The following is a 22,966-nucleotide window of genomic DNA, read 5'->3' as shown; positions in this document are numbered from 1 at the left end:
AATCCACACAAAGAAACAGTGAGAGAAGCTTTGTTGTTGTTCAGCCTCTGGTTGTAAGGAAAATGCTCTTTAGCTCTAACCATTATAATTTCTCATCCTATGTCATGACTAAAACTGCCAGCACTTTTAAATAAGTTTTTACTTTATTCAGCAACAAAAGAAAAATGGACGGGTTTCAGTCTTTGGTTGTTTATTTTAGACCTAACTGTTTGTGACCCCTAACCAAGTAATGTTCCTGTCAACACCCAACCAGGAGGTGTTTTAGTACAGAAGTGCTGTTTTATCAGTTGAACACATGTTGGTCTCAATCTCATGTCAAAAAAGACCAAAAGTGGAAAAAAACGCGGTGCTCCATCCAGCCATCCCTGATAAGGCCTTTGGGGATTCTTAAATGAAAGTCTTGGAAAGTAACAAGTTTTTTTTTTGTTTCTTTTTGCCTCTTCTAGTTAAGAGTATTTTACATTTTTTTGTAGCATGAACCCTATAATTGAATAAATTACCTCTGAACTGTACAATAAAGTTATTGAATTCAAGTCTCACTAGTGCCACTAATGCAGAGCCCTCCATGGTTTTATTGCAGGGCTGATTCAGTGTCTTTTTTACAAGTGATAGAACATAAAATATTGCATTCTATGGAGCTGAACTGGTGACGTTATGATGTGTTATTAAAGCTATATGAGCCAATGTGGCAAAACTCTAGTTTGCCTGAGCAAGGTATGTTGCATCTAGCATTTCCTTGTTTAAGTTTGCTCTCAGAGAAATGTTCCTTCTTACTCAATAACTAAACTCTTGCAGTCACGATTTAATACAAAAATGTTAAAACTGGACATTTTCTTCTGGTCACAGTCTATCTGAATCATGTGTGTCAGCAGCTGGTGGCTGGTTTTTGAGGCAGGTTTAATAAGAAATTTTACAGATTTACCGATGCCCCAAATCCTCGTCAGGCTACACTGAAATGATCTCTTTGGATAAATACACGAGATCGAATCATTCTAGATTCAATTTATTCATGTTGGTCAGAACAGAATCTGTTTCCATTAGACAATGCTAACTGGCCATTTAGGTGTTATGAACCATGAAATTAAATCATTAAATTGAATTAAATACAGCAGAATATCACTGTACTGTTTAGAGCTGACAAATCCTTTTTTTTACTTACTCTGCCATCACACTCTATCATGTCATGTCCTGTCTGGACTTTAAATCACCAACTGAGTGTTTCTCTGTAAACCCAACCAATAAGCAATAAAAGGCAAAGTCACACAGAGCACTTGCAGGTCTAACCTGGTTCTGCAAGTGTGACGTCTGCTTTGAAAACAGGTTTCGAGCTGAAGCTTAAGGAGTTGTAGTCAATATGCCGCACTTCTCGCTTGGCACTTTGAAAAGGCAATTTGCTGCGGCTAATGGCTTATGTTAAGATTTCAGTATCGCCGTTATGACTCTATACTGAGGCTTAGCCCTGATTGTAAAGTAGCTAAAATAGTCTCTTAAGTCCCTTTATTTTATTCAAGGCCTTTTTATTCCTCCCAAAGGAACTCTGTTTGGTGCTCAGAAAAAGAGATGGAAGGACTGGGCAGAAGAGGAGAGGGGCGGGTGGCAGGTTGTTCTGAAAACGACACAAGATGAGTGGCTCCTGCTCCCACACAGAGAAATATCTTTATCTGAGGCAAAGCATCACTGAGCAGTCTCATTTGGGCTATCAAATCAATGGTGTGGTGTGCTGAGTGTAGAAATGTCCTTTCTCTTTCACGTGCAATTAGTGGCAGCTATCAGTTTAGAGGACAATTTAATTGTACGCCTTCATTTGGACTGGTTCAGTCGTTTGTCAAAGACAGAGTAAGCACTCTTCTTAATTACACTGTTCATTCAAGGCCAAAGAACATGTTCCACACTCAGGGACTTCCTTCGTCATTATACTCCTGCAACATTATGCTTATCTTTTTCATAAATGGAAATGACACACTCCCCCAAATATACATTAAATTAGTTTTAATTTAATGTCAAAACTTTTCTTTCAGTTATGTTCGTAGAGGAGATTGAATAAAAAAAAAAAATGAAACGACCATCTGTACCACACTTTATCATCATCATCATAAACATCATCGCTATCAACATCATCAGTGGTTTGCGCTTACCTTGCCAGCAGGCACCAACTGTGAGCTGCACATCAATCTGTGATGGGTGGATGGGCCAGTCATCCGTCACCAGATAGGGATCATAGGTGACTCCGTCCACGTAGAGCGTCACCACCGGGAACTCCACATTAATGACGTAGTAATGCCACTCCTTGTCACATATCTGACAGGAAAAAGACAAAGAGAGGGGAGTGCAATAATTATTGCGTGCTACATTATCAAGACTTAGTTATTCAGGAAAGTTCCAGAAATTTTAAATTATGTAAATCTTAACAACATAACACACAGAAACAACAGTTGACCACTCTAAAATAAACATTTTTTTTGTCTCCTTGTTGACATTTAGCTCACTTTGAAGCAGCAGAACAGCTCTGCCCATTGAATGAATACCATTCCACCAGCATGGCTTCACTGGTATTCCTCTCACATAATAATTGGGGTGGTTATGGGTATTGCTTTGGGACAGAATTTGGTAACCGAAAAAGCCACAGCGTGATTCATCTTTGTATTCATCAAACCTGTCATTGTCCCCTTGAGCTTTCTAATAGAGCTGCATTCTTTTAAACTCTATAGTTGTAATTCTTTTGAACTTATCATGTTCATGCCCCTGTGTCAGAGAGTGATAATCATACCACAGAAATATGATGTAAGGGGTGCAACAAAACTGAGCAATAATATATTAAATATTAAACTTAAATTATCTACCAGTTACTGACTGAGACGAAAGCAAGACTACACTGAAAATGCACACTGTAAAGTGGAATCTCAGAGAAATAAAGCTTCATCCTTTTGTGACAGTTCAACAGATTACTATAAATCCAATTTCTACATCAGCACAGCGTGAGGATATATATATATATAAATATATACATATATTAGTGTGTGTATAGAAATGAAAGCAAATGGTAGAATGAGAAACACAAGTATAGTGCTTTGTAGAACATAGACAAGGTTAAAAAGGCGCTATATAATTGTAGACTAGTTAGCAATTTCAAGATATTTTGTTATATATCTTAGAAATAACAGGGACTGACCAAGATAGGAGAGGACAAGAGCACAAGCAGGCTACTGACTACAAGCAGAGACAGAAACTGGCCAATGGCTTCTAAACTGGTACAAGTATGATCAGTTTAAACTTGCTTTCCAGGTGCAAAGTGACATTGTACGAATCAAATCACTCTGTTGATGATGTCAGGGAGGAAACCATTGCTTACAAAATTAAACAATAAAAAGAGCATGACAAGAAGTCTGTTAGATACTGGCTGAACAATCTTTTGTTAGACGGAACCACAATAAATGTTTATAGAACAGATGTGGTGCTGCATGTTTGGGACTGACCACCACATTTGCTAAGTCAGCTTATCATAAGCAACTTTGGTTTTATTTTCTGAAAGGCAGTTGCTGTAGGAACTTGCTTCTTAAGTAGCATAGCTGGGCATGCCTAATATCTCGCCTAGTTCTTTTCTTGCAAAGAAAATTGCATTTTGCCTTTGCCTTGCACCCTTTTCATCCCTTGAACCTATAGGTGACAGTCACCAGGTCAGACAAACCAAAAATCAGTTAACTGATGGAGTTTCTAAGCAACTTAACTGACAATGCCGGGGAAAAAATACAACAAAGAATGGCAGAAAGAGAGCAGACTGGAATTCAATCTGAGGTGTGCAGATCCTATATTAGTGAAATATGCTCACACCATGCAGGTATGCAGCACAGATAAACTGAGAAAAAACAGACATGCTCTCGACAATGACGTTTATAGACATTTGATTCACAGTTTCAAAACAAGAGCTGAGATAAGCAACTTTAATATAGAATACTTGTATTTTACTTAAACGCTACTTTCTATGTTATGCTGGTTGTTCTTAATCTGCAGTGCACATTTACCCAGAAATCAGAGGGTTTAGTAAGTGAGATGTCTATGCTATGCCAGTAAATAGAATATCTGGTACCACACCAAAGGTTGAATTATAATCTCAGTAATGAGTCCTGGGTCAGCCTTGTGGCCTACACTCAGCTTGGAGTGCCATGCAAACTCTGAAGGCAGGCACTCAAGAGGCATCCTATCAGCTGGTCCTCTCAGTGTGCAGGAGAAGTGTTTACTCTCCCAGACTTCTGAACTTCTAACCACCTCAAAGCAGAAACCAGGCCACCCCATTGAGAAATCACCTTTCAGATGCTTGTAATTGCTTGTATTCTAATGCAAATACAAGCTTGCATCAGCTTTGTGTTTTAATGTGGCAGGAAAACTGATTGAACATTCATTCTTGGCATGTAAAGTTAAAGCTAAACGGTTACACTGTACTAAATGCTCTTTGAAATGCATTAGTACTTAACCTGTTCAACCTTCTCTAAAAAAATGCTTCACTGGAGCACTCTTCAGCCTGCTTGACCATTTACCCTGCCTTGCTGTGTTTTTTAATTGACTCTGTCAGCTTACCAAAGCATGTCTGTCTGTCTCCACATTCCCATTCCTCTACTTTATGGTTTGTGCTTCAGCAGTGGCACCTGTCATCGGGCAGTGCTTTGTCTCTTCCTCTCAGCTCGTCTGATAAAACCAGAGACAGCCTTGAACACTTAGCCTTGAGTAACTTCCCTCTTTAATGAGGAGTGCTCTACAGCTTGCTTATTAACACCATGCTAGCATAGCAGATAGGATATCTAATCGATGAGGTTAATTTTCTCTGTTGTGTAGGTGCAAGATACAACATGGCCTATTGAATATCATTCTGCACAGCTGCTTCACGCTCATGCAGCATGTCGATCTGCTGAGTAGTTGCTGAGAATCGTTGAAAGGGATTATCTGGTTATCTGATTTGGCGGCGCTGAGCTGCAATTGAAACTAATAACTGACTTCGGTTATTTAGTTAGATTTTAAGACATCCGAAAACAAAGCACAGTACAAACACACAGGAGCTTAATTCCTGCAAATTCTGTATACATTTATTCTTCACTGTGACTATCAACTGGATATTTTTTTTAATTTTTTTATGTGGTTAAATCTCATGACTATGGTGCATTGTGTCACATTTCTTCGGTACACTGGTGTGCACACACCCTAATCACTCAAACATTGAGATGATCCTCTCTCGCGTTTCCACTTTTTTCTATTCAGTATTTCAAAGAGATCTAAGGTTCATCTGGGCTCTGAGTGCCTCGTGAGCGATTTTCTCTTGCAGGCTTAAAAGGGGAAATGATGTGACGTTCATGCCCAAAAGGAGGCTGCCTGAGCTCGAAAGACATCGCATAGATAGGAAGGGGAGAATAACTTGACAAAACTCATCATAGTAATGCAAAGTCAAGCAAAATTTACTTTTTTTTTTCATTGTGTATGTTGACATTGTTGTAAGAGTGCTCAATGTTTAAGTGGCTTTTTATTCCAAGTTTTTTTGCTGCAGGGAAATAAACACTATCTTGCTATTGTCAGGTTGACAGATGGAAAACAAACCTGCAATGATTCGATACATTGGTGTGGTTGTGCACATCTGCATAGAATAAAAAAAATCTGTACGTTTCAATATGAAGGTCATGACTCAAATGCTTTAAAAACACAACACTTTCTCTATACTGTGTTTTACACCTTGTTGCCTGAGAGACACCAACAGCTGGAACCAAATTCCTTGTGCATGTTAACACATTTGACCAATTAACATGATTCTGATTTTAATTGAAGTGTTGCTTATTACATGGAAACAAAAGTTGTCCTTGTTTAGAAATGTTCTTTTCTTTTTGCTAGAGACCATCTATATCTTTCACTGACATAAATCACAGAGCTTGTGTTTTATCATGCTGTGAGGCTATAGCTGTTTAAAAGCAGATTATTAGCAAAAAACCAAGAACATATGTACTCATTCAAAAGTTGTCTTTCTTTCTCAACCTTTGCCTCTGTTTTCTTTGTGTCTTTTCACTTTTGCTCTGCTCAAGTTCATTTTGAGCTGCCTCTTTTGGGCAGAGAGTGTGTAGCCATCATTTAACAAAAGTGCAGAAGCCGTGCAGGGCTATGAAAATGTAGCGATGAGATAAGATGGCTCAGTTCTTCCTCACTTTCTGTCAAAGAGGTAAAGGTTTGTGTGTCTAATCAGGTGCGTTTAGACTTGGCAAAACTAGGGACTTTTGTATAAAATCATGCAATACTAATCTAAGTTGCACTCTCCTTTAAAGAATTACCATGTGCTCATCTTTAATGTTAAAGTTTCATGTCTTTATGGTATAAAAGTATCAAAACATCTATAAAACATTTTTGAATTACTCACACTTTCTAAAACATAGTCATGTGAAAAGAAAAGTAAACCATCTTTCAATTCTGAAATCTTATCTATGAAAAAATAAATGAATACAAAATACATATACCGTCTTTTTAAAAGCAGACATTTTGTCAGTTTGCTGGTTTGGAGCATTCAGGTGTTTGTTAACACAATGCCAAGGAGGAAAGACAGGGAAATAGTTGTTTGAGAAGTAGCTGTTTCTGCCCATTCATCTGGAGAGGGTTATAATGCCACTTCCAATCAAATTGGAGTCAGTCATTCTACAGTGAGAAAGATTACTCTCAAAACATTCAAGACAGTTGCCAATCTTTTCAGGAATGATGGCCCTTGTAAATCTAACCAACTGTCCAGCACGGTGGTGGAAGGGTGATTATTTGGGCTTATTTTGCAGCCACAGGACCTGCCAGTCATTGAGTCGACCATGAACTCTTTTGTATATCAAAGTATTCCAGAATGAAGCCAACAATCTGATAACTATCATGCAACAGGTCCTAGGCACACAAGCAAATCTGTAGCAGAAGTCCAGTGAAGATCCATACCTTCACAGAGCTTAAGAGGGCTGTGCAAATGTGACTGCCTTGGCTGACAAGTGTTGTTTAGAGGAGTGGGACAAAACCCCTCCATAATGATGATAGTGATAGTGACTGCTAACATCATAAAGAAAACAATTACTTCAAGTTATCGCTGCTAAATTTGGTTTGACAATCTGAGATTGTATTCACCTAATTTTAAAATCTGGTAGAGACCAGATGTTTTTTTCATTGTGCCCTGATTAGTAAAACCTTAGAATTGATAGAACTTACAGTGCCTGCCAGGCAGTGAGTGTGGCTAAGTTACAGATCTTATAGACTATGATGAGATATATAGTAGCTTGAACTGCATAAATGCTCAACAGTTTGTCAGAAAAATGATTACAGCTTTAGAGAACAGGTGCACTCATATTCACTGGAGGGTGCCAGCTGGCTATGGACGAAGACACTTTGTCCTATGTGTATTGTCTGTGTGTGTATGTTTGTGTGTGTGTGTGAGTAGAAGGTGAAATAAGAATCCGTTATTAAACCTTAGAAATGACCCAAGAAAACCAAAGATGTTCACAACCTCAAAGCTTATCACCACTGAGCAAAGCCACATGCATTCAATGTGCCCACCTGATTGATTATTACTTGGATACACCACAAGTAACACCCACCCACAAACAGTTGCACGCAATACAAAATTGCAAAGACATAAATCCAAAACCCTAAGTGTCGCCTTAAAAAAACGTCAAAGCCAAAGTTGAGGTTTAGGATAGCACTGCCAGCTCACCTGAAAGCTGAGCAAAAAGTTCCCCTAACACTCTGATTTCCAGTGTCTCTGCCTGATAAAAACTGGTAGATGGAAAAAAATAATTAAATAAATAACCACACAAACAAAGGAGAAGGAGGATTCAAAATAACCAGAGGACATAGAAAGGAATTCAGAGGTGGAGAAAGGAAACGACGTACATCAAAGATCCCTCATCATCTCTTGAGGCACTCATCGATGAGAAGAAAACAGAAGTGCTAGCTGCCCCATTTTATTTTACTCTTATTTTCTCACTGTAGTTTATTTTGGCTTTTCTTTTTTGCCTGTCTCTCCATTAGAACTTGACAGTGGGAGTTGCTGCCTCCAGTCCTTTGGTGTTGAAAGACTCTAAGAGATGTGTCACCCAACCCAACATCTTAACTTCAAACAAGAGATGGAAAGAAAAGATGGCAAAGGTAGAGAACAAAGAGATGATGTGAAGTGAGATCGGAAGCAGGCAGGGGAGAGAAATTACACATATGGGAAGAAGGTGGAGCGGAGATGACTGAAGGAGAAGGAGTAATAGAAAGAGACAAGACTTTAGGGGAGAGTGGGAGGAAGATTATAAAAGTATAGATGATCAAAAGCTGCAATTTAGAATTCTGTAGAAATGCAGCTTTCTTGGTGAATTCTAGACAGAAGGGATACTTTCAAGCCTGAGCAGTAAATACATATGAGGGGAAAAACAATGGTCAGTTAGCTTAACTTCCCTTACATTTGAAATAACTGGAGGACATAGAATGGAATTCAGAGGTAGAGAAATGTTACAACACACATCAAAGATCCCTCATCATCTTTTGGGGCACACAAGAAATCGGTGGTCAGTTAGCTTAACTTCACTTGCAAAAAGGGAAAAGAACAAGTCTGCTAGCATAACTAAATGGCATTGCTGTCTTTGTGATCAGAAATGATCTTCTTCATAAACCAAGTCAATATGACAACCATGTTTTTAGAGATGTTCACTCAGACCACTTTCTGCTTCTGCTAACATTGTTTGGGAGGGCTGCTAACTCTCATTCATTGGGTGGGACAGCTAGGGTTTTAGACCAGTGAGAAATGGCCACTGGTTCAAATACATTTTGGGTTACCCTTGACATCAGAATTCACCACAGGGTACCCCGCACTCATCACTTTCTGACAGAGGGAACTGCTTTCCAGCTCCATATTGTCAGTTATCCTTCTGCAGCAACAAGTGATGCTCTGGCTGTCCAGTTAGTACACTGCAATAGAGAAGCATCATTCTCCAGAGTTGCTTCATCAAAAAGTCAAATCCACTGCATTTGGAGGTCCTCTGTCTTGATCTTAACTTCTTACACAGTAATTACGCTCCTCTTCATTACATAATAAAAGTACTTGATTGGGGCTTGAAAAGCATCATGGTGAGGCATTCAAATACACAATAAAGTAGATTTCATTGCAGAGAGTATTTTAGACATTTTCCATGGCAACATGTCTCTCTGCAATTGTTACATTAGCAACTCAGGGAAACACTTTAAGGGTATACTTTCCTTTCAAAACAACACAATGGGCTCCTGAATGTGAGTGAGAACTGGTTGCTGGTTCATAAATTTGCTGTCTGAGTTACTGGAGCTAACCTGGATAGCTAACACAATGGAGCTATGCTTTCTGGAAGATGTATGAACAAATCAGTCTTTCACTCAGTCCCGCCACACAAAATCTTAGCGTCACCTATAAATTCATGTTAAAGTTGCTCAAATGTATTTTATTTCTTAATCAACACTGCAGGATGAAAACATTTTCTGAGCTGTTTCTTACGCTACCTACAGCTAGTTTAGGCAACTGTAATGTTTTTCTTATATGTTTCAAATACAAAAATGATTTTCTTCTCATTAAAATAATGTGTACAGATTAACCTGGATGACTGCTGTTGAAGCATTCTTTGTTTTCATGACACCCTCAACTATACTAAAATATTACAGATGGCTGTTTCTTGACTTCGGGAGTAGAGTAGAGAAAAAAGGCAGGGATTTTTTTTTTTATATGATGCATCATAAGTTCACATTAAGTTTGGTTTCAGACTCATATAACAACAAGACTGATTCTTTTTTCAGTCAGAGCTTTATAAGGAACCTAAGAGTTATCACCACCTCCTGTGAGTATGATAATCAGAAACTGTTTAGGCTGAAAAAGTCACTTCATAGACTAAGCAGGGCTGTATTAATGCATATGTGACTGAAAGTGGCTTTTTGTGTAAAAGTGCTTTGCCTTCAAACAGGAGGTTATTGTTACAGAAAGACACTGACAGAGAGGTGTCAGAATGAAGACGTCAAAAAGGTGTAGAGATGGAGCTAAGGGGGGAGTGGGGCATGCAGGGCATGCTGAAGGAGGAAGCCACAACAGAGATTGATGAGCATTAGAAAGAAGGTGACTTTACATAGAGGTGGGAAGGAGGTGGAACCAGTGAAAGAAAGAGAACGTTAGGGTGCAGTCAAAGTGAGGCAAAGTATAAAAAGAGAGGATTTGATTGGTTTGAGGCACTGGATTGTAGTATGCCAAATTAATCAAGACATAATCACATTATGAAAAAGGAGCTTGTGGAGGATATCAGTATAACATATCTGTTTCCATATATTTAAATTAAACAGCAGAATCATTGTAATCTATTATTCATACATCTGGGCACTTGCGTTGTATCAATAATAAAACAGAAGTAACCCTGATGATAAAGTCCAGATAACCCATTCATAATTTCTCTGAAATTATTTTCTGAAATTTCTCCAACATATACACTCAGTTCACCTGTAGATCAACTCCTCTTTCTTTGGCGTGATGGTGAAGATGGCCTGAAAACTGTAGAATTGTTGGAGGCAGCGAGAGTAGGAAAATCACATTGTGATCTTGTTTAAAAAAAATGAAATAAAAACTGATCTGATACAATATAGGCTCCACATTCCATTTCCAATGATGTTATTTAACTGGTTTAAAACTTGAGAAAAGCTGGCTGTTATATTAAGCTAGTTAGCACAATGCCAGATTGCAGCAAAATCCATATAAATGATATATGGATATAAATGTTATTTCCTTAGTGGTAGCCCAATACTACAATTCATAACTAATGCTGAGAAGCAGGGCAGTGCATTGTGAGAAAGGTTTTAAAGTCAGAAAAGGTTGTCATCTGGTCTTGTTGTTCTTTCAGTTATAGTCCTTAAAATGATTTGAAATGATTTAAGCCCTGCTGCAGAGGCAGTGCAAGAACTTCAGTATATAATGAATTAGTTATTACAAAACTGGGATCCTGAATTAGGTATTTTGTTTCTTTTATATAATGAAAAACTGAAAAAGATCAAATAAACCTCAAAGCTAATTTGCAGATGGAAAATTATATAACTACTTCACATCAGCTATACAAGCAGCTAAGCTAACAGGTGCTGCAAAACACCTGACTTTCATCTTTAAAAATAATGTGAAGTAATAGTAGACACTCAAAATGAGACAGAAATTACATGAGAAAAACCTTTTAAAACCATTTGTGACACCTCAGTGACTGTTGCTTTCATTAAAAACAAAGTGCTGTGTTACAGGCCAGTTTCTAAGATTTAACACATGAGTTTCGTTAGCAAAAGTTTGCTTTACTGCCACATTATTGTCATTAATCAATGTCAGCTCAGTGTCAATATGGAAACCATTCATCAGTTGTTAAAAGCATCTAAAAATGGGGTGTTTGAGAACGTATAATTACAAAAATAGAGGAAACAATTAAAATAGAGTGATAGGAAAGTAATGGTTTCTGGTACGTGTGTGTGTATGTGTGTGTACAGGGCATGTACTGTATTATTGTCTATGTGGGCATGGGAGGAGTATACTTGAAGGTGACTATGAATTACCGGCTGGCTAAAGTGACTAATTAGAGGAGCAATTATACAACTGCTCCCAGCAGAGACCAAGAGTCAACAGCCAAATGACCTCTTCACAAGCTCATAATGGGCTACACACAGACAACATATAAATATAAGTGCACAAATGCATAGAAACACACACACACGAATATATGGCAAGTTTTTAGGCTTTATGGCCATTTCAGTAGTCTTACTCTGCTGCATTTATTTGGAGAAGCAGAGTGGTTCAGTTATTGTGAAGCACCAATATTTTCATACTAAAATTACATTAAAATGTGTGGCTTTTTATTGACCCAGTAATATGTGCGGTATGATGTCTGCAAAATTAAACATTTGTGGGGGGTTTTGTCTTAAAAAGTGTCATTTTTTTCCTTCAGAAAAGGTTGAAATGATTACTTTTAGTTCCGGTTCCTTTCGTTTTAACACTGTTTTGGTGCAACAGATTACAGTCATGAATGTGAAACAACTTAGAAAGTCAAGTGACTAAGTATTAATCATAACCCGATTTTAACATGAAAGATTAAACTACATTGATTTGTGGACCTCTGGATAAAAAAAAAAAAGAATAAACCAGCTAAGGCTTCATACTACCATTAAAATCTAATTTAATAAATGATGCTGCAGGTCTTACTCAGAGCCAAACAATGGCTTATGTGTCAGCACATAATGGTTAGCACCATTACTAAGCTGCTAGGTGAACAGAGTCTGCACACTATTTAAACACTATAATAGCCTGCATTAAAGCATCTATTCAGAACATCAGTAGCACAGAAAAATCCAAACACTCACCTGGTGAGACATCCTGCTGAATCATCATGAATACTGATACAGGTGATACAGGTAGCAGAAACAAGACCAACTCACATGGATTAGTTGGATATTGAAGATGTTTTCCAACCATAACCATTACATAAGATTTACAGTCTTATGATGTGGTTGAGAGAGACGAGAGAGTTGAGATGATAAAAAATAAGCTGTTGTAAAAAATATCACCTGGAAGGTATTTCACCAACAAATTTGTGGCAGATTTGAATATCAAATTAAAGAATGAGGTGAAACAAGAGCTTTCAAATGCATTTTTCCTCTGCTATGATGTACCAGAAATAATTTGTTTCAGCAACACATGATATTAGCACAAATATATTTACTAACTATTCAAGGCAGATGCATCAGAAAACTTACGATACATAAAACCAGCCCCCCCTTTTTTAGATAAACTATTTCAGAAATATATCAGAGTACATTAAACAGTGTTGTTTAAAGATTAATTGTACGCGAATCATGTGTCACCATATATGTCTGTATGGAAATGTATGGAACTGTTTTTTAAGGGAGAGATACACACAGGTATCAGTGTTATAATCAAGAACTCCAGAACATACATGTGTGCATTTTCAAGTCAACTAGACAAAATTACATAAAAACATGTGGGTTTATTACAGCAGCCCAATCTCACCAGAAAATGTCTAATAGTGTCAGGCTGTGTGTGAGTTTCAGGCAGAGCAGAGCAGGTAATGGGAAATATCAGACAGAGTCTACAGAGCTCCTGCAGCACACCTGTTTCTCATCTGCCATCAGTTTCTGGCTTTGTAAGGACCGGCTGGAGCCACAGACGACGCCAGATTGTCTCACTACCTTCGTGGTAAAATCAGGTCAACTTTAAGTCCTCGTGTCTAAAGTGTTCGTTGCTACTTACCTTAGTTCTTTTGTTACAGTTTACTCCCCAATGAGATCCTCATTCCTGGAACCTTGTTGGATTTACTACACCATTGGCCAATTCACTATATTCAAAGACCGGTTCTGATACCAACTGCTTTCATGTACCTGCTTGCCCTGCCTACGCCTCGGAACAGCTTCATAACCGTCTACAACTTCTGGTACCCCTCCTTTCTCCTTGGACTTGACTGACAATAACTGTCATGATAGTGACCCACCTGACCAGAATCTCCTGGGAACCTTCTTAAGCTCATCATTATAAATAAAGTATTCTCCGTCTTACCCTGTCTCTGTCTGTTCTTGGGTTCGACCTTGTGTGTGGCCACCAGTAGTCATGACGAATAGGTATGTTTGTTAGATGTCCAAAAGATAGTAGTGGCACAATCTATGATTGTGGATGCATTCTAGTTGGAACTATTTAGCTAATCATCTAAAGACAGAAGTTTGATACAGCGCTTCACTGTGACAGACCACCATGAGTATAATCTGATTCTGTGGGGAAATGCTGGTGTTTGTGGCCAAAACACTGAAAAGACATGAAAGGTGTATGCCATCATATGTAAGCCTATAAGGTAGATATGCTGACAAAACAAACGTTTATCTCTGCAGGGAACACATTAAGGCAGACTTGGTAACTGCTCAGTTGTTTAACCTTTTACTGCGAGGTGTCAGCACCATTTTGTGCTGTGAACCAGCGTAGCTATTTCATGCTCTGTCATAAGATTGGGTTAGTTATTGTTGGTTTAGCAAAGTTTTACTACTGGCAATTTGTCAAACTAAAAATGATTACCACAAGTTGCAGCACACAGTGAATACATTTAGAGCTTAAAGCACTGCGAATGATGAGGTGTTTCGTTTCCGTACGCTTGCAGCATATGCTCATGTATGCTAAGAGCACAGAGTGTGAGCAGATCCTACAAACTTAAAAATGTACAAAACCTACAAAAATATGCCTAGTATGAAATGAAAAAGGACAATACTCAGTAAAACCAGTGTAACATTGAGGTCAAGTAGAAGTATTTGTGTTAAATGACAGTGACTCTGGAGAAAAGCTGATTTGAGGGATTTGATTTGACTGATTTTCTCCTCATTAGCTTTCAGAGTAACCTTTGAGAAATGGAATGAGTCTATTTCAAGGGAGGGAACAAAGCAGACAGAAGTAACAACCTTATCACATGGAAATGAAGAACAAGGGAAACCCGGTTTATGTACAAGACAAATCATGACACAGCTTTTGTTCAGTCAGATATGGAAATTCTGAAGAATAGAATAGGAAGCATGTTAAACAAACATCTATATAAACAATGTATAGCACTTTTATCTGCCATGATTTATGTCAATGAAACACAACATCAGTCTGTCAGAAAACAAATATTATGTTTCTTCTAACTCTTTAGCTGTCGAAACCATACACACTTAAACAATAACATTATCTTTTAGTACTGGTTTTGCAAACACTTCTGGATCCTGCAATCCCCAAAGCCTTGGCTTTCAGTAAAGACAGAATATTCAGATGCAGAAACTGGGATTACCTTATTTCACCCCGGAAAGAATCTCAGACACTTTGGGAGCCAGTCTAGCTGTGCTGCAGCTTCAACTGTGACTTACCTCTTTCTGTAAACGGTATCCAGCATTTGAGAGCTGATCCAGTGTTTCTCAGAAAGTGGTTGTGAGCAGATATGATCCTGGAGTTGCACTGATTTGTAGCTGGATATGTTGGATGGAAGGATTCTACTCTCATATCTAAGCAAGATTATATAAGTCTAACAGTATGTGGCCCGAAATAAGTTAAACATGTGTTTGCCCTCACAGTATCGCCCTTTCTTTCATCATCCTCTCCTTCTTTTCTCCCGTCTGACTGATATGCAAACACACTGCAACACTTAAGCCTACTTCAAATTCAAATGAGACAGAACCCCTCTGATCTGGGTTTGGAATAGGACCGGATAAAAATGCAGGAAAGTCTAAAATTGGCACCACAGGCTCAACTGTGTGTACAGCATATGCCAGTTTTAAAAGGGATTTGTAAAAAGAGAGAGTTTAGGCCTTAAGGTTAAGAGTCTGGAAGGTATATTTAAATTAATCACACCTTTAGGGTTACTTTCAGAGCAAAACAGTGCACAATAACCAGAATGGGCAGATTGCATTCAGCCAGCTATAGAATATCTCTGATAGTCTCTGAGCATTCTACCTTAATATATTGGCTTTCTTGCATGAATGCATGTGAGATAACTGGCTTTATGTTTACAAAAGTCATGTATATATGAGTTTGTCCAGATGGCTGGTGGGTCTTCTTCCACCTCCCTGTTGCTGGGTGATTTTGATTGAATTTCAGTGATGGACCATGTTGTGCTGAATTCCTGTGAGGCATGAGTTCATTATTAATGTGTGCAAGATGCTAGAGCTGGTGAGGAATGTGTCTGGCTGACACAGAGAGTTATGTCTGCTGGAGCTTCTTGTTGGCCACCGTTTATCTGTGTACACTACAGTAACTCACCACAACACACCACTACATTTGGAATAGAGGTAAAAGAGGGGCTGAATCTGGATGGGAGTCTATGGGTATCTGGATGGAGAACATCTGGTTTAAAAGCAAAGTGAACTGCTCGCTTAGCCAGAGTCAGCACTAAACAAGCACTTCGGTCTCACTTGCTGCCACATAAAACTTTGCTCGATAATCTAAACCCATACGACATAGACATCACAGAAAACCTTACACCAAATTTCCCAGTCATGCTCGGTCTTCTGCTACTCTGTCCTTATCTCCTCTTCAATTCATCTCATTTTGTCATTCCTTTCTCTTGTAACGTTTAAGGTCAGGGTGAAATGTGAACAATAAATCTTTGCTGCAGATTCCTGACAGCAACCCTCAATCCAGAAAGTGCTTCTGATACTTGGACGCAAGAGCTGCACTGCACCTAAACACTACCTTGTAAACCGATTTGAGTAGGCAGAGAGTCTGAGTGGAAAGTTTGGAGAGTGTTATTTGTTGAGAAAGTAAGACAAATTGGTAGGGAAAAAAAAACAAAGAAAGTGAGAGGTAGGAGAGGTAGGCAAAGGGTAAAGGGAGTGATTTGCTGGAGGAGGAGTGGACTCAGCAAGCCCGTGTTGTTCAAATTAATATGATGAATGGCACAGAACAGCCTCTCTTACCGTGCTATTATTTTCTTTTATTTGGTTTTGGTGCTGTCTTTTTCCACAAAACGATATCAAAGGTCTCCATTTTCTAAGATAGTCACACACAAACACCTACAAACATGGCGAGGGCACAAAAATGTGTGAAAAACTGCAACATGTGGACATTGTACTATTGTGAAGCGCACAAAGACCTACACACTAACACAGGATGTGCTAACACAGGATGGACACAATTTGATGTTCTGCACATCTTAACACAAACAGACCTTTACGCACATTCATACACACACACACACAAACACACACACTGACTAAACTGTTTCTAATTAAGACAAAGTTTTTAATGCTCAATACCGTATTGATTGATGATCAGCAATAAGGAGTCTGGAAAGACAATTAAATTGTCCTGGTGTATTTGACTGGATAATCTGACTGGATAACTGGACATTGACATTAAACTCGAAGTCCATGTAAAGTGAATTTGGATATTTGCTTGGAAACACATTATGTGTTAAAAATAATAGCTGAAAAAAAAATGTAAATGATGTTTTACTTTGGAGGCAGACTGTGACAGTTTTTCATAAATTTCGTGTTTATGAACATGTTTTTTAGAAATCAATTTATGACTTGGTTTTTCTCCCAGTGTCTGTTTTTCTCTGTTTTTGTTTTTTTTTTCCTTTATCCTTTCCTGCTTCCTGGTTGCGTTGCACTAATGACTCCTCCTTCTTAAGCCTGGGTCTGCTCTCCAGCTGGTTCCAGTTGGACGGCTTTCCTGCGGTTTTCCTGTTGATTTTGTTATTCATGCCCGTTTCCAGAACCATCTGTATGTTTTGGGATTTTTGTATCACTACTCTGTTCTCTGAACATCTACACCTGGATCTGAGCAGTTCGGAGTTCTGTATCGACCAGAGGAATCCTCACAAGTCATCAGTCAGCCTGGAGTCACTCACCTGTCACTAAGCCACTCTGCACCACCACTGCAGTCTCCTCTGGAAGGTTTTAAGGAAAACATGCCCTGGTCAGTACTTGATTCATTCCTCAAGTAAATCAGCAGATAAACAACACCTGGAGACTAACCTGTCCTCTTCTTTCCCTCTGCAGTCCAAAACTTTTCCTGTTCCCCGTGGAGTCCCTTCTTATATGAGGAACAGAACCAGCATCTGCACGTTTATCTTTTTAAAAATAAACCTTTTTACTTGAGTCCCCCTGTGTTAGTTAAATGGTCCTGCCATCTCCTGCAAATATATATGTATATCCATACATTAATTTTGAATAGGGAGGTGTGTTTAGACTGGTGCTGCACATGTTCTATCTACAAACATGTGACAAAACTTAACTTAATGTGGAAAACTTAACTTTTCATATGTAACCATTAAATCCCTGCATTTCTATAACTGCTTCATCCTGTCTAGGTTCACCATATGCATCCTCATAAAAATCAAGTGGATTGATTTTTTTTTTTTTGTGAAAAGCCAACTGACAAAGAGTTGTTGCTTCCCCTAAACACACACTTCTACCGGGAGCATTTTATACCAGGCTGTGTACGAACTTTCACCAAAGACAGCTGAGATTAACGCATAAACCATGGCTTATTGTTTATGTAAATGTTGAAGGTAACTTTTGTGAGATCTGCCAATCAGTGCCCTCAGTGAACATGCCCCATTGTCTCAGAGCTGAGAACACTGCTCATCCTGTAAAAATTTTGAAACCTAATTTCCCATCTGTTTTTTTTAACATGTTTTTCTTTGGGAATCCACTGGATCTAGTGGGAATCCTTCCCACTACCATCACTGATGTATCATCAAGTACAGCAGCTTTCGCAATATCTTTTTGTCCTGTTTTTGTCCAAGTGAGCTCTCAGAGCTAAAAACGACAATAGCTTAATCTAAATTGTCAACGTATAATTTCCCGACTGGACTGATCGAGATGTTTCTCTGTTGATCAACACTTCCATATTGGATTTGATCTATCTTTGTTGACAGGCTATGTACCACAGACTTTTAAGGTTGTTGTAATCAAACCTTTAATAAGAAAAACTACTCCTGATCCAAGGCTGTTAGGTAATTTTAGACCTACAGGTCTGGAAAAAAAAAAGAGACCACTGCAAGTTTTTCTGAAATCAGCATCTGTACATCTGTGTGACAGCCATTCCATCCCAGTGTTAAATTCCAACACCTACTTCTACTTCACGAGGTACTGATTCAGTGATCACCTGAACCAAATCTTATCTAATGAGGAAAAGTATGAAAAACCCTGCTGTGGTCATCACTATCCTCTTGCAGTAGGACCCGCTAAATGGCAAAAACAGTGCTTGTAGTACCTCAGAAGTTATTAGAATAGAAGACTAATTAGTGAATATGCCAAAAGAGCTGAATAGAAAAGTGAGTGATGAAAAGAAGGCTTCAATTCTGACTTTACTGGAAGAGGGATACAGTGAGCATGAGGTTCAGGTTCAGCAGACGTTGGGCACAACAAAGCTACAGACCGGCAGATGGCAAAAACGACTCTGCTGACCAGGATGACTGTCAACTCATTTGAATGTCGCAGACATAAAGACATGTATGACTGAATTTTCTGATTGTATATTTAGACAAAGCTGAAGTTGTATTTGGACCTGAGTACCAAAGACAAACTGTCTAACTGTAAAGTTACTCTTGATGGCATTTCCTTGGCTTCTTTTAGGACCGCCTTCTTTCACCTTCGTAATATTGTCAAAATTAGGAACATCCTGTCTCAGCGTGGTGCAGAAAAACAAGTGCAAGCATTTTTTACTTCAAGATTGAACTACTGTAATTCTTTATTATTGGGCTGTTCAGTTATCAGGCCCCTCTCTGTGGAACCAGCTGCCAGTTTGGTTTCAGGAAGCAGTCACCCTCTCTGCCTTTAAGATTAGGTTTAAAACTTTCCTTTTTGATGAAGCTTATAGTCAGGGGTGGCTCAGGTGACCCTGAAACATCCCAGCAGGTATGTTGCTATGGGCCTAGACTATTTGAGGACCTCCCATGATGTACCTCTCCTCACTCTGCTCTCTTTACTCTCCATGTACATATGACATTATTGTTGTCATTAACTTGTGTTTCTCTTTCTCAGCGGGTATCCGTGGCCTGGTGTTATGGTGTTGTTTTCCCCTCTTTCCTGTCTTGTCAACCAACAGCTGGTTGAGGCAGATGGCCGCCCCTCCTGTTTCTGGTTTAGCCAGAGGTTTCTTCTTGTTGAAAGAAACTTTTTTCTTTCCAAAATCCAGCTTGCTCTGGATGGGGGATTGGACCAAAGAGAAGTTTCAATGCAGTTTGTTGGTTTCCTTAACTTATTTTTGAATTGACTGCATGACAAAATATATTTTTTTTGGACAAATATCTTTTAGTGTTTTACACAAACTTTAAACTTGAACTTATTGTTAATGATTTTATACTTTACTTGACATCTGAACCTGAATGTTCCCGAATGATTCTTCTTTAACAAATGAGTTGATCCATGAATCATAATCATGGCTGAGACATGGTACATAACAGTTTGCACAATTACACACATACACACCTACCCAAAAAATCTATACTGCCCTTCATATCACTAACACTCTGTCAGCCATACGCACAAAGCTGGAATCAGTGAGGTAATAAAAGCTATTTCTCCTCCGCTCTGTCATTTAGTGGCCTCTCCAGTACCGTTTCCACCAATCCGAAACCTCCAGTGCTTCCCACTCATATAAAGAGAAGTCCACATTATCCTGGGATGCTGGGATGTGGTAGAAATAAAAAAGATGGAAAAAGCACATGGATCCGGTTTTTGAAAAGACTTTTTTCATCCTCTTAATAAAGGCTGATTTCACTTGGGACCATGCTTGCAGAGGTTGAGAGAATTGAATAATTCTGTCAGTGATGAATGAATAATATCATACAAAGAGGTTTTCAGTGACGGGCCAGCTAATTACCGATCAAATTGTTATTTTGCATCATGTCTTGTCTCCTCACATGCTGTATACTGTGACTGTATTTATCTTATGTCTGTATACCATCCGCTGTATGTGTTGTTTATCAATCTAGAGGGCAGCTTGTTTAAGTTATATCAGATTGATGGCTGTTTAGTTCTTCCAGCAACTCCCCAAATATGTTATAAATATTTAGATATTTCTGTCCAAGCTGACAGTCATTTCTGATATTTCTTTCTCTTTCTTGAATTCTCTGAATTATTTTACTCTTATAATCTTTGTCTCATGAGGTTTTTCTCCCATCCACCTACCTTTATTCTCCCTTTTTTGTGTCTTTTCTCCTCCTGTCCTCTGTTTCTACCCCCCTCATCTCTCTGAGGTTATCGATTCCACCTGTCAATAAGATCCTTCAACTGAATACAAACAAGGCCATCTGCATGGCTGCCAGTCAATATAAAAAACATCCAAAGCAGGCATCCTGTGTGAGTCTTAGAAAGGGGAAAGAGATAGCAGCGACGAGTGTAGCTCAGAGGGACTGCAAGCTCCACTTGATATAATTGCTTCACATAGACAGAAAGACTAAAGTGGACAAAGACATGACAAAAGTCATGGTTGAAAGTGTATGAAGCTATAGTCTGCACGTGTGTTAAGCAGTCAGAAAGGTGCTTCAAAAACCTGTACACATGTGTGTACGCATGTCCATCAAACTGTTTGGAGCCAGATGGTGCAGCAGAGCTCTAAATTTAGCAGACCCTTTTGTAGGAATCATCTGTCATTCAGCATGACCCCTCCCATGAGGAGAGAAGTGCTTTGTGTGTGAGTGTATGAAGGTTTGTGTGCCATGTAACCGGGGGCTAGCTAGATGTGCAAGCATAAGCTGGGTCCTAGCAGCCAGTATTTAGCCGTGTAGTATAGCTGAGAACAAATGTGTAGAACCAAACCCAAGCTATTTGAGTAGTAGAATAACTATTCACTATTTTCCTTTTTTTCATGGCAACCACTTAAAAATTTACAATTTTAAGAAGCACAAATGAGTTTGTAGGGAAATAATAACTGCGGCTGCTTAGATTTTTTTTTCTATGTTTATCAGCTTTTTTGGCTCATAACCATTGAAACAATAAAATATCTTTGAAATTGCGTTAACATATGCAGTAATGCTTGAAAAGAGATGAAAAAATAAGCATTATATTTATGATTATGGATTTCCTTTTCTTCTGTGAACCAAATGACAAAAAAATTATGATATTTTACAAATCTATATCACTGCTTCTCGATTCAATGAACTGTGAGTTTGTGGAATGAAACCACACCACCATCATTTGCACATCAATCTGGTGCAGAATGGGAGACAGCTGCTGGCTGTTATTTGAGCCTGTGGTAATGGTTTGTGTCTGTATGTATGCTGTATGCCTTTTTCTCACAAACAATCTGAGTCAGACAGATGTCCACTTGCTTCTTGCAAGCAACAGCTCTTTTCCTTACGACTTTGTATGAACAAAAATATAATTTCCGAACCTCATCTGGTAAGGTGATCGCAAGCCATCCCATGATATACTAACAAGGAGTTTCTGATAATAGCAGTCAAAGGCAGCCCATCAGCAATTTGAAAATACCAGATGCTCAACATTCAGACTGAATTCAGGAGATGTCTGTTTTAACAATGAATTTGGAAATTTAAGAGGAAACTGCAGGGGAAGTCAATGCCAAGCGGTTGGCAAAAAAGCTCATGCTATTCTCCATCAAATATTGCCATGATTGGGCAAACAGCACACCGGTGAGAAAAATCGATGCTAGCACACACATTAGAATTTGCTTGTTAACTTAAATACTTAAATGATACTGAGGAAAACCTCAAATGGATTAGAAGTGATGAAAATGTGCTTCTTAATTGCACTAGGACAGATGGGATGAAGTTAGCACTACTCAGAGATAAATGCCAAATCAATCTAATTAACATAAAGTAAGTGTGCCTTGGTGGACCTAGAGTGTTTGGAATCCTGGGTAATTTCATGCATGACCAAATGGAAAAAAAAAACTTTGGTAGTTTTAAATGATAATGTTATTCATTTTTTTGGTGAAACATTAAGTTGAAAAATGTTTGAGTCCAAGTGATTGTGGTTGTTAATAAAAGTCCCTCCATGGTGGGTTAATCTTAGTGTTAAACGTTGCATATTAAATGTATGCAGTATTATGAATAACACACTAAATGACAATGTTAAATTCATGAGCTAATTTAATTTAGTTAACCATCTACTGTAGACTGTGGCTTGGAAGACTCTTCCTAATATATTGGTATTATTGTGCCTGGAGCCAAAGTTTTGTAAGTCTGACAATTAAATCGCAATGGTACAATTACTCACTGTGCCAATACCATTTTTCTACTGTAAACAGAATTGGAAAAAAAACATATACATGTGTTTCTTTGCCTCTTACTTAACCCTCCTGAGATTAACCATTAACACTGTGTCAATTTAGTAGAAAAATACGGGGGAAATAAAATTGTTGTATTCAAGTGTAGCTCAGTTTTTTCTTGCAATAATGGAACTGTTACTGAATAATAAGATTTATTCTTTTTTGGGAGGGAATATTTCCAATAATAGCCTTGAG

The 22,966-nt window shown here is 38.5% G+C and overlaps 1 protein-coding gene across 1 annotated transcript in view; it reads right to left on the bottom strand.

The window, feature by feature from the left end:
* LOC140314667 (calsyntenin-2-like) overlaps window positions 1–22,966 on the bottom strand; it is a 286,768-nt gene that overhangs the window by 36,854 nt on the left and 226,948 nt on the right. Inside the window, exon 9 of the mRNA XM_072392991.1 lies at window positions 2,136–2,298. Within this exon, the coding sequence (XP_072249092.1) occupies window positions 2,136–2,298 (163 nt within the window). The remainder of the gene's footprint in view (window positions 1–2,135; window positions 2,299–22,966) is intronic.

The sequence above is a fragment of the Leuresthes tenuis genome, unplaced genomic scaffold (assembly GCF_036924035.1).
Source record: "Leuresthes tenuis unplaced genomic scaffold, fLeuTen1.0.hap1 SCAF_9, whole genome shotgun sequence".
Taxonomy (NCBI): Eukaryota; Metazoa; Chordata; class Actinopteri; order Atheriniformes; family Atherinopsidae; genus Leuresthes; species Leuresthes tenuis.
The sequence above is the reverse complement of the archived record's forward strand: the minus strand, read 5'-3'. Positions and strand labels throughout refer to the sequence as shown.